Source organism: Diadema antillarum, unplaced genomic scaffold, assembly GCF_040938485.1.
Source record: "Diadema antillarum isolate AM-2024a unplaced genomic scaffold, OU_Dant_1.0 scf00000112, whole genome shotgun sequence".
Taxonomy (NCBI): domain Eukaryota; kingdom Metazoa; phylum Echinodermata; class Echinoidea; order Diadematoida; family Diadematidae; genus Diadema; species Diadema antillarum.
In genome coordinates this window covers 3,209,652-3,222,037 of record NW_027271001.1, presented here as the reverse complement: position 1 = coordinate 3,222,037, position 12,386 = coordinate 3,209,652, and the positions used below count along the sequence as shown (strand labels likewise).

Genomic DNA, 12,386 nt, shown 5'->3' with positions numbered 1-12,386 from the left:
AAACCAATGCTGTGAATCAACACATTCAACCTCAAATGAGTTAGTGTAGCAGCAGCGGCTACTCGGCTCAGTCTCAGCTTTAGGAAGTTGAATTTTGTTAAAGTTGAAAGTTGAAAGTTTGAACTGATTAATGATCTCTAGACAACGTAAGATTCACACCTACATCAAAAACAATTTTTTTGGTCTCCTCACAAACTTTCACTTGAACTTAAATGTAGTGATGTAATGCAGTAGTGCTACATAATTCCTGTAACATTGAAAGTGATCAATGGAATTCACAAATTGTACAGCTGTAGATCTATTGGTGAGAAAGGCACTGCATACATGAACTGAACATGACTATCAGTAATTGCAACTGATTGACAAATTGCCCTGCGTTGCTGTAATAATCACTGAATTGATCAGTGTTTTAGTAGTAGCCAGGATAAAAAATCATGGGCATACATACTCGGGCTGGATTTGAACAAACGACCTCCTGATTACAGGCGTCTTATCCACTAGACCACCGAGCTTCTGCCCGAAAGCCAGTGCTGGTTCTAATCCTTATAGCATGCAGCAGGTACTGCGTATTTATTCAAATTATTTAAATTCTTGTATTGAGTTGTTTTACGTCGATGTAGAGCAATTTGTCAATCAGCTGCAATGTAAACAACTTGACGCAAGAATTTCAAGAATTTGACGATTAGTGAAGTGTGCTAAAGCATCCTTTCAACACTGATATATACACATAAATGCATTTAAGGCAACAATTTTGTTATTGATTTGATGCCAGCCATCTCTTGCATATCAGTTTCTGGTAAGTAATACAAGCATAACCATTATCATCTTGATTACCGTCATAGTTGACACCATCACCATTTTCTAAGGGTGATCACAATCAGCTTCATATTACTGAGCCTTGTTGCAGACATTTTCACTCCACCTTCATATCGTCTTCAACACATTTTTACTATTCATTACTATTATCATTAGTGTCAGCTTCATATCAATCTACATCATCATCATCATCATCATCATCATCACTCCTACCAGTTATCATCATCATAATCACTTTCATCATAAACATAAGAACATTTAACACTCTCCTCAAATCTAACACTCTCCCTAAATGGATGTTCCCCTTTTTACTGTCCTCGTGCTGAAATGGAGGACCAATTAGCTCTGTCTTTTGTAGGTAGCACAAAGCCACAACAGTCAAACATGGCCAAGAGAGAGCTCCTTTCTAATACAAGCTAAAAACTGCAGTTTACAAAAGGAATTTACCATAACACAACCTCTCCATCGGGACACTGACTTTGAAAGACCTTTGCATGAGTCATTACCCAGTGTTTACCTTACAGCTTCAGACATCAATGTCAAAAGGGGTTTGATGTGACATAAACTCATTATGTATCAAGGCAGCTATTCAATGGCACTCATTGAACTCTGTATCATTAAAGTTTACTATCTGGGCAGTTCATTGAACTCCAAACCATGGGGATCATTATCAGGGGAGTTCAATGAACTCTGTATCATAAAGTTCATTATCACTGGAGTTCAATGAACTCTCAAACATGGAATCTGCTATAACGGGAGTTCACTGTACTCTTCAGTGGGGGTCTTCTCCTCCTCCTCCCCCTCCCCAGCCGCCTCCCCAACCTCTTCCTCCTCCTCCTCCTCAGCCAGATAGCAGACACACATGTGATCCTTGCCGGACAGTAGGATGGCCTTCCCCTTGGGATGCCAGGACAGCGAGGTCACTTGGAAGGATGCTGTGGTCAGTCAAAAGATCAAATGATATGTAAACAGTCAGTAGTGATTAGTAGCAATGATGAAAAAAAAAAATGATGACAACAATGATAATGAGGTGTGAGTCCAATTCGTCTCTCTCATCAAATGAAATTTGTAAGAACGCAATGGCTGATCCATAATTTAACAAACATGTCAGAAAAATATTAATAATAATAATAATCAAAATCATAATAATGGTAATAGTAGTAATAATGATGATGATAATGATACTACTACTACTACTACTACTACTACTACTACTACTAAAACTACTACTACTTCTACTACTACTAATATCAACAATGAAGTTCTGGGATGGAAGTTGACATGATATTGATCTCTAAGAGACATCTTGTGATGATAGAGACAAAAGTGATAATAACAATGAAAGTAATAAGACTATTAAAACTAATGTTAATAATAATGATGATGATAACAATAATAATGATAATAACAACACAATAATAATTATGAAAATAACTATACCATTACTACTATTAATAACCAATGAAACAATGAGCAAAATACGAACAGTGAAAAAAAAATAATGGCACTCATTGAACTATTAAATGATTTGTTTGTTTGTTTGTTTTTTTAAGGGTTGCCTATCTATCATTTACCCTTACTTTTGCAGAGAGTCCAGTTGTTACTCATTACCTCAGCATTACCAATTACCCATTTGAATACTTGGGTCAGAAGGGAAAACAGTAAACAGTACATCCAAAAATGAAAACACTGTAAATCTTTCCCTCTAAATCTCCTCCCGAGACCCAACCTGCTTCACAGGGACAGGGGAATAAGTCCCAGTGAGTGTCAACACTATGGTTTTGGAGGGGTAACTCCCACCATGATGTGGGACCTAGTGTGAACACAGGGTCTGTGTAACAATAATTCATCCGTTGAGAATGAAAAGGGCGTTAAGTTGCCACTAAACCATATTGTTCGAGACACCCTAACGCCCTTATCATTCTCACCCGACAAATTATACACTGCCTAATAACTCATAAAGGCCAAAGTTGGGCAAGCGCTCATGAAATGTAAGGTGCATGATTGCAACATAAGACACAATGAAGACATTAAAGGACAAGTCCACCTTCATATACATAAGGATTGAGAGAATGCAGAAATATTAGTAGAACACATCAGTGAAAGTTTGAGGAAAATCGGACAATCCGTTCAAAAGTTACGAATATTTTAAGTATCTGCGCAGTCACTGCTGGAAGAGAAGACTACTACAGTGTATGATGTCACATGCGTACAACTATATAAGGAAAATAAAAAGAGAATTTCACAAAACTTTACTTTTTGAATAAAGTGCACATTTCTTCGACTTGCTACTGACATATGCTAAGGGTAATATTATTCCCCCTGCCTTCTGAAAGAGAGAAGTCGAGTGTTCTTTTGTTATGCGAGAAAAATGGAAATATGTTGAATTTTCTTAATTCTTTCTTTATATCGTTGTACTCATGTGACATCTCAAGCTGTAGTAGTCTTTTCATCCAGCCGTGACTGAGCAGAAACTTCAAAGATTAATAAATTTTTAACGGATTGTCCGATTTTGCCCAAACTCTCACTGATGTGTTCTACTAATATTACTGCATTCACTCTACCGACATGTCTATGAAGGTGAACTTGTCCTTTAAGAAAAGTTTTCACTTGATATCTCCCTTTTACCTTCAGCTGGCACCTCCACCGAAAGACAGCCGTCAGGAGACCAGAGGTATAACTTGTTGTTACCGGTGCACACCGCCAGACGAGCTCTGCAGGGATCCCACTTGGCCACTGATAACAAATATTGGATTGGATTTTATATTATATGTACTGGATTAGACTAGATTAGCTGGATTGATTTAAGATGAATTGATCAGGACAGGATTTGAGCTGATCTTTTGATCTTTTTTTTTTAGAGGGGATTGGATAAGATTGGATAGGATGGGTTTGGCTTGAGTTGGTTTGGATTGGATTGAATTAAATTGGATGGGATTGGATTGGATAAGTTTGGATTGGTCTCATTTGCTTTGGATTGCATTGGATTAGGTATGACTAGATCGGACTGGTTTAGATTGAACTGGATTTGGTTGGGTCGCATTGAGGCCCATGAAATTAGACTGGACTGGATTTAATTGATTGATTGCCTAGAACATACAGGATTTGACTAAATTATGTGTTAACTTAACAATCATTACCACCATCACAAGTGGTCCAGTTCTTCTTCTATTTCAACATGAAACAAGGAGTGGAGTAAGCCTACCGGTTATATGTATTGAGATGGTATTGATACAGATATTATGTATCCATAGTGAACCCAGAATCTTCTTTTTGAGAGCCCAAGACCTTAACCACTACACCACAGTGTTAGGAGGGCAATCCTTCTAAAGAATTATTTTGGCAATGAGTGAGGGCAGACCCAGAGCACAATGATATACACAGTCTTATGGGGCTTGTTCTCCTGCATCCTTAAAGGACAAGTTCACCTTCATAGACATGTGGGTTGAGTGAATGCAGCAATATAAGTAGAACACATCAGTGAGAGTTTGAGCAAAATCGGACAATCCGTTAAAAAGTTATGAATTTTTGAAGCTTCTGCTCAGTCACGGCTGGATGAAAAGATTACTATAGCTTGTGATGTCACATGAGTACAACGATATAAAGAAAGAATAAAGAAAATTCAACATATTTCAATTTTTTTCGCATAACAAAAGAACACTCGACTTCTCTCTTTCAGAAGGCAGGGGGTATAATATTACCCTTAACATACGTCAGTAGCAAGTCGAAGAAATGTGCACTTTATTCAAAAAGTAAAGTTTTGTGAAATTCTCTTTTTATTTTCCTTATATAGTTGTACGCATGTGACATCATACACTGTAGTAGTCTTCTCTTCCAGCAGTAACTGCGCAGATACTTAAAATATTCGTAACTTTTGAACGGATTGTCCAATTTTCCTCAAACTTTCACTGATGTGTTCCACTAATATTGCTGCATTCTCTCAATCCACATGTACATGAAGGTGGACTTGTCCTTTAACCACTTCTCTCTCTTTCTTTTAATGATTGTGCAGCCTAACTTTGGCATACTTAGTACACCACAAAACACTTTTCTCAGGCCTGATGGAACAGTCCCTATGGTGAGTACAAATACAACAAAAGTACACTTACCTTTGATGTTTCCAACTTGTAGGAGCATGGCTGATTGGGCAAGTTTCTGGACATCCCAGATCCAAAGAGCATTAGGCATATTGTCTGTCAAACAAAATCAAAACACAAGAACAAAGATGCAAGCAAAGAACTTTACAGCTAATAGTTACTCCTTCTACCAGATGATACCTTAGCTGGGCATTATTGTGTGAATTAACCTGCTATGGAAATCATACTCTCTACAAGTTGAAAGTTTTCCCTCAGCTGGAGTTTAGTAGCTATTTCTCACATCACTCACCCAAGTTGCCAATATCAAGTACAACATAATGCCACAGACTTCTAGCACACCTGTGGTAGGCACCCAAATGAGTTTTTGGGTGTGCATGTGATGTGTGACGCATGCAGTGATACATGAGCTACAGCAGTGCACACATAATCAAGTCTACTTCCACATATATTTGATGTGAGTTGTGGACACTGCCATTGAATGGGGAGATTGACCTGGGGGGCATTTCATGAAGCGTTTTATCGGACAAATTTGCTCCCAGCCAATCAGATGCAAGGATTTCAGCAGCTCGTAACAGTTTGTCAGTAAAAGTATCTGACAAAATGCTTTATGAAATGCCCCCCTGATGCCTACATTGGTCAACAGCTCCCAAGTGACTCCACCACTGTTTATGTACCATCATGTCTTTCATTATCTGCCTGATTCATGCTTAGCATTCAAATGTAATGATTGATGAAACAGGTAATTTGTATGGCCTGCACAACCTACACTGCTAGTAATACAGCGAAATCACGTTATAATGAGGTAATACATGTATATAGCAAGATACCTTATGTAACGAGGTACTGTAAAACAAGGAATGTTAGCGTGCATTTTAATTTCGTGAATTTCGCGAGCGCCAAGATTCGCGAAATTAAATTGCACGCGAAATTTGCTATCTACGCTATATGTTTTGAACGCCAGTGGCAATTCGCGAAAATTTCATGCTACGAAAAAGGCCGTCGGCTCCAATTCGGGAAATTTTCGTGCCACGAATATATCATGTTTTACAGTAATTTTGCAGGATCCATTCCTTTTATATTCTTTTGTTTTTGCCTCCGCCAAGGGAGGAGGTTACGTTTTCGTTACCGTTGGTTTGTGTGTTTGTTTGTTAGTTAGTTAGTTAGTTAGTTTGTTTGTTTGTCCGTGTGCAAAATAACTCAAAAAGTAGTAAACAGATTTGGATGAAACTTGCAGGAAAGGTTGAGAATGACACAAGTACCAAACGATTAACTTTTGGTAGTGATCCGAGAATTTTGGGGGAATTTATGAAGGATTTTTGATATTTTAGCAGGTAGGGTCGATGAACTTGGAGTTCAGGCTGCGCGTATTTGAGGTTTGCATGCGCGCACTAAAGTGTGTGCTCTAGTTTCTGCTAGGGCAAGGTGCGCCGTGCAGCTGCGGGTTTATGACGTAACAAAGGCTTCTATATTGGGAAATCAGGCGACTTTCAGCACACAATGGGTGGAAATCACTGATATCTCCATGGAAGAACAAGATCAGTGATGGAAATGCGCTGCATGCATGGCGGATGTCTGCACTCTCAGAGTGCTTCTCTAGTTATCCCTGTCATAATGAGATAAGCCGATATAATGAGGAAGTTTTTGTGGTCCAAAGCAGGTCATTATAAGGAAATTTGTTTGTACTAACAATGCATGAAAGTTTCCTCATAAAAGTACAATGTACTCCTACCCTCATTTACACATAATCATCCTTTTCAGCAACTACTCTAAGTCTTTTCAAACCATCATACGCTGCTGTGTAAGACTCGTTCACTCACTCACCATTCTTGGAGACCATGTACCGATTGTCTGGGCTGAATGACAATAGACTGATCCCAATCTTGGGATTAGCTTTATCCGGATCAGGCTTAACGCTGGGGACTTGCATTGTACCTTGGTGAACTTCATCTAAACCATGGAAATTTAAAAAAAAATGCAGAAAGTGGGAGTCAAATTCAGAGAATACAATAATATCTGGATGATGTTATACATGCACACTCTACTTTGCATGTTAAAGAAGAGAAAATATTTTTTTGTCACTCAAAAAATGTGTAAGACAAGACTCTCTTGAAGATAATAATCATCATTGTATAAAGCATTTGAATTGGTCATTTCACCTTAGTTGCTTTCTCAAATGAATGAATTCTTGAAATTACAAACCGAAATTGAGGAGTCATGCTTTGAAATGCTTTCGAAAAGAATGATTTGAAAATAGCTAAAAGGAGTTAACAAACCAGCATAAGTCAATTTTTGCATTGCTTAAATAGGTTTGTCCTTCATCGTCACATTTGGACTGGATGCAAAGTATGTGTAAAACATAAAATGCTCAGTAATTCATTCCCCCCCCCCCCCCCCCCCCCACCAGCAACGTTGCTGGGACCTTCCTTTGTGGGGTAATGTGTGAAGTGCAGGGACACCCACACAGGTGCACTGGCAAAAAGGTTTGAATTCTGGACCTTATCAACTACTGTACAGCAAAGAGTGCAAACTACAAGAACATGAACTACAAGAACCCCTATCATTGTATGATCTAATTATGGTGATATACAGCTAGCTATAAAATCAGTCCTAATGAGAAATATCTTTGTGTGTTTTGACGTCAAACTTACATTTGCTTTGCACACTGAAGATACTGGAATCTGGCGGCCATTTTTGAGCACCTGCATCGAAGGCTTGAGGGCGCTGTTCAACCTCCTTGTACACCACCTGCACGACACACAGAATAAATGAATATTTCACACACATGAATTATGTAGTACACACCCTCTAAAACTGTCTGTAAACAATAAAAAACAGTAGGTCTAACTTTGTGACATGAGCTGGAATTAATGTTGTCTTGCACACTTCTCCATTAATGCAGGGTGATTTGATTGGCCACTCATTCATGATCAATATTACCACAAGATGTTTCAAAAAAACATACTGAGTTTGGGTGAATTTGTGTAAAGAGATGCATTTAGTATATGAAATGCTTTATTTAAACACATAATATGAACATCCTTGGCCATGTGAAGGTTTGATCAGTGACATTCCATGTTCAATGGAAACATTCCTACCAATCAGCTATCTTTATTCCACACCAGTTTTTACTTATCATTCATTAATTTGATTTCTGGAAAGGCTCATATAGAAAGACACAACATAAATAGTCCATTTATCTTTAAATCTGTTAAAAAATGTTGAACTTTACTTTAAAAAATAACCTGCTCAGAAATCTACATGAAAATCACTTCAATTCCAAAATACAGCACTACATATGCTTCATTTGGATTGGCCACAAAAAGAGTTATGTAAAGAATCTATGCAATACAAAGTTTGTTGCTTTCATAACACTCTGAACTAACTACCGCAGTGTGTGACTTCCAAACATGAAAAGAAATCTGTTGAGTCCCTCACCACAGATGGGCTGTCTAGGCTGGTGGGGTGATTGTGTTCTACCACCGTCTTCCAGGTGATATGGTTCAAAACTCGTACCTTGAGAAAAGAAGACAAATAGCACCTCAAAGATTACTCTCCCATAGTCATACTGTATATGCTGTTATTTTCGCGTACAGATATTTTCGCGAATGAGGAGGTCACGGACATTTTCGCGAGATGTTGTTTTTGCAAATTGACACAGAGGCCTCTATAAGCGCACTACTACCGTAGCATATGGTGACATTTTCGCGTGTTGTTAAATTCGCGGTCCAACTGTGATTCGCGAAATTCGCAAAAATTAAACGCTCGCGAAAATAACAGCTTATACAGTATATCAAATATCAACAAAGTAAGCCCTCATCTAGTACTGGACTAGCCTTTTGACAAGGCCTCGTGGCTGAAGATTGAGACTAACTCGCCGCACCGAGCACTGCGAGAAGCGGGTGAACGCGAGAACGAGTGGCGCAGCCACGAGACCTTTTGAAACCTGGGTTTTTTTCCTTACCGCCTCCCGACGAAGGCGAATATGAATTATTCATATATTCATGAGTCAGATCACAGTTGGTATGCTAATGAGGACGTGTCAACGCTGTGCTGGCAATGCAGGCAGCTACGGATGAGCGAGCCGCCCACATGCATACTTATGCTTATTCATTAGATGCGACGGCGTGGTGAGCAATGCGGTCGCTGATTGGCTGCTACCCTTTTTGGTAGGAGAATCGGCGAGAAACAAGGCTCAAGTTAAGAAATTAATGTCAGATTTCAAAAGGCCTCGCGGCTGCACCGCTCGGTCTCGCATTTACCCGTTCTCTCGCAGTTAGTCTCTTTTTCAGCCACGAGGCCTTGCCAAAAGGTTAGTACTGGACATGCTACAGTCCATCTGAATTCATTAAAATGTTACAGCACTGATAAATTTATCCTCTGAAACTGACTAAAATGACTGAAATATAAATTCCCACTCTTGTACAAAAATCTGGCCATGCAGATTTCATGAATACTTGAGTTTTGATGTGAACAATACCCTGATAGCTCATGGACCCTACAGCATGAATGGACCACAAACACGCAACCACTGACTGTATTGCTGATGACATCACAATGAATATAATCAATTACTTTAAGAGTCAATGGAAGCTTTCCTTGACAGTAAAAAGTGTTACACACTGTAAAATCTAAGCTGACACTGGAATAGTTGTCTTATCATAGACACACACTTTCATCTAATTCAGAAATTTTCCTACAGGAGGTCATTCATAATCACACAAAATGAATTAATTCATCAATTTTACTTTTTGACTCCTCATTCATTATAACATCATTGGGTTGAACAACCTGCTGTCTTCACAGTTAACAGCAAATTCAAAAGATATGATTTATTATATATATATATTTTTTTTTTTTTTCTCCCCAAACCTACACTTGAGAACTGTTATAAGTGGTTGGACAGATTTTCGAAGCTCCCTAAACTTCTTACCTTCTGGTCATAGCTTCCAATGGCCAGGAACTGGCTGCTTGGGGACCAGCAAACAGACTTGATGCCCAGGGCATACTCATATGCTCTGAATGTTGCCATACAACGTCCATCCACAGAATATAGAAGGAGATTATACTGTTTGGATGATGAACAAAGACAGACAAACAAGCTGTTACATATATCACAAAAAGAGGGACATCAATGATGTAATAGGGGAAAAAAAAAACACCCAGAAAGCTACCCTCTGTCAAAGATGCATTGAGGAAAACAAGCTAAAGTGCTTCATACAGCATTTGCCAAAATATTTTGCTACAAATAATATACTAAAAAACAGTACCAATTAGCATGGGAGAACTTGCAATGCATGACCAAAAAGTAGACTGAATAATAACATAGAGTACAGTCAGGACTACTTTATCCGCTATCTGCATGGAGAAATAATATTAGCTACACCATTTATTAAGTACTTCATATTGACAAAAGATACTGGGTGCACTAATTTTGCACAATTTGTCAATAACATTGGAGAGTGAAGTGAAAAATCTCATGAATAAAACCTTAAGAATGTTTCAGCATCTTGTTTTGCTCTTTCTGTGGTATTGGAGAAAATACAGACAAAGTTTGGTGGGGATTTTGTCACTGTACCTAGTATGCAGTGAAAAGTGTGCCAAGAAAACTGTGCATCATCTGTACAGAGAGCTCTATAATTTCTGCCTACCTCTAAGACTGAGTTCTGCCTACCTCTAAGAGTAAGATCTGCCTACCTGTAAGAGTGAGTTGTGCCTACCTCTAAGAGTGAGATCTGCCTACCTCTAAGAGTGAGATCTGCCTACCTGTAAGAGTGAGATCTGCCTACCTCTAAGAGTGAGTTCTGCCTACCTGTAAGAGTGAGATATGCCTACCTCTAAGAGTGAGTTCTGCCTACCTCTATGAGTGAGATCTGCCTCCCTGTAAGAGTGAGTTGTGCCTACCTCTACGAGTGAGATCTGCCGTCCTCTAAGAGTGAATTCTGCCTACCTCTAAGAGTGAGATCTGCCTACCTGTAAGAGTGAGTTATGCCTACCTCTAAGAATGAATTATGCCTACCTCTAAGAGTAAGTTCTGCCTACCTCTAAGAGTGAATTCTGCCTACCTCTCAGAGTGAGTTCTGCCTACCTCTAAGAGTGAATTCTGCCTACCTCTAAGAGTGAGATATGCCTACCTCTAAGAGTGACTTCCGCCTACCTGTAAGAGTGAGATCTGCCTACCTGTAAGAGTGAGTTGTGCCTACCTCTAAGAGTGAGATCTGCCTACCTCTAAGAATGAGATCTGCCTACCTCTAATAGTGAGTTCTGCCTACCTCTAAGACTGAGATCCGCCTACCTCTAAGAGTGAGCTCTGCCTACCTGTAAGAGTGAATTGTGCCTACCTCTAAGAATGAATTATGCCTACCTCTAAGAGTGAGTCCTGCCTACCTCTAAAGGCTACCGCACACTACACGATCAGACTGGGGCCTGTCTTATAAAGACTTGTGATAGAAATCAATCACAAGTTTTATGTGAGCTTCAATGCAAGTTGCGATTGATTTGGGGACTTGTGATTGATTTGAAGGCTTTATAAGACGGGGCCCTGGTCTTAAAGTCTTAAGACAAGCTGGGTCTTAAGACCAGTCGTACGACCGGACACCGCACACTATACGACCGAGTAGGCTTACGACTGTAAAGCGCGCGCAGTGCGCACTGCGTGCGCTTGCATTTTGCTGCATTGTGAATGGCTGAAAGCTCACGACTGGTCGTAGAAGATCAACATGTCAAATCTCTACGACTGGCGCTGAGACCCAGTCGTACGACTAGAAAATGGCAAGACTGTGACGTCACACTTCTAGTCTTAAGGTCTTAAGACCGGTGAATCGGGGCAAAATCGTGTAGTGTGCGGCGGGCTTAAGAGTGAGTTCTGCCCACCTCTAAGAGGGAGATCTGCCTACCTCTAAGAGTGAGATCTGCCTACCTCTAAGAGTGAGTTCTGCCTACCTCTAAGACCGAGATCCACCTACGTCTAAAGGCCACCGCACACTACACGATCCGACTGGTCTTAAAGTCTTAAGCCAAGCTGGGTCTTAAGACCAGTCGTACGACCGTACACCGCACACTATACAACCCGACTGTAAAGCGCGCGCAGTGCGCACTGCGTGCGTTTGCATTTTGCTGCATTGTGAATGGCTGAAAGCTCACGACTGGTCGTAGAGATTCAACATGTCAAATCTCTACGACTGGCGCTAAGACCCAGTCGTACGACTAGAAAATGGCAAGACTGTGACGTCACACTTCTAGTCTTAAGGTCTTAAGACCGGTGAATCGGGGCAAAATCGTGTAGTGTGCGGCGGGCTTAAGAGTGAGATCTGCCTACCTCTATTCCTCTAAGAGTGAATTCTGGCTACCTCTAAGAATGAGTTCTGCCTACCTCTAAGAGTGGGGTCTGCCTACCTCTAAGAGTGAGATCCGTCCACCTCTAAGAGCGAGTCCTGCCTACCTCTAAGTGAGTTCTGCCTACCTCTAAGACTGAGA

General features: G+C 40.0%; 1 protein-coding gene across 1 annotated transcript in view; it reads right to left on the bottom strand.

The window, feature by feature from the left end:
- Window positions 1–1,563: 1,563 nt before the first annotated feature.
- The window catches only part of LOC139719586 (WD repeat-containing protein WRAP73-like), a 28,834-nt gene continuing 18,011 nt past the window's right edge, over window positions 1,564–12,386 (bottom strand). The window contains exons 7-13 of the mRNA XM_071630998.1: window positions 9,844–9,978; window positions 8,349–8,426; window positions 7,562–7,658; window positions 6,735–6,860; window positions 4,926–5,009; window positions 3,445–3,552; window positions 1,564–1,751 (exon numbers count right to left, since the gene is read on the bottom strand). Of these exons, the coding sequence (XP_071487099.1) occupies window positions 1,564–1,751; window positions 3,445–3,552; window positions 4,926–5,009; window positions 6,735–6,860; window positions 7,562–7,658; window positions 8,349–8,426; window positions 9,844–9,978 (816 nt within the window). The remainder of the gene's footprint in view (window positions 1,752–3,444; window positions 3,553–4,925; window positions 5,010–6,734; window positions 6,861–7,561; window positions 7,659–8,348; window positions 8,427–9,843; window positions 9,979–12,386) is intronic.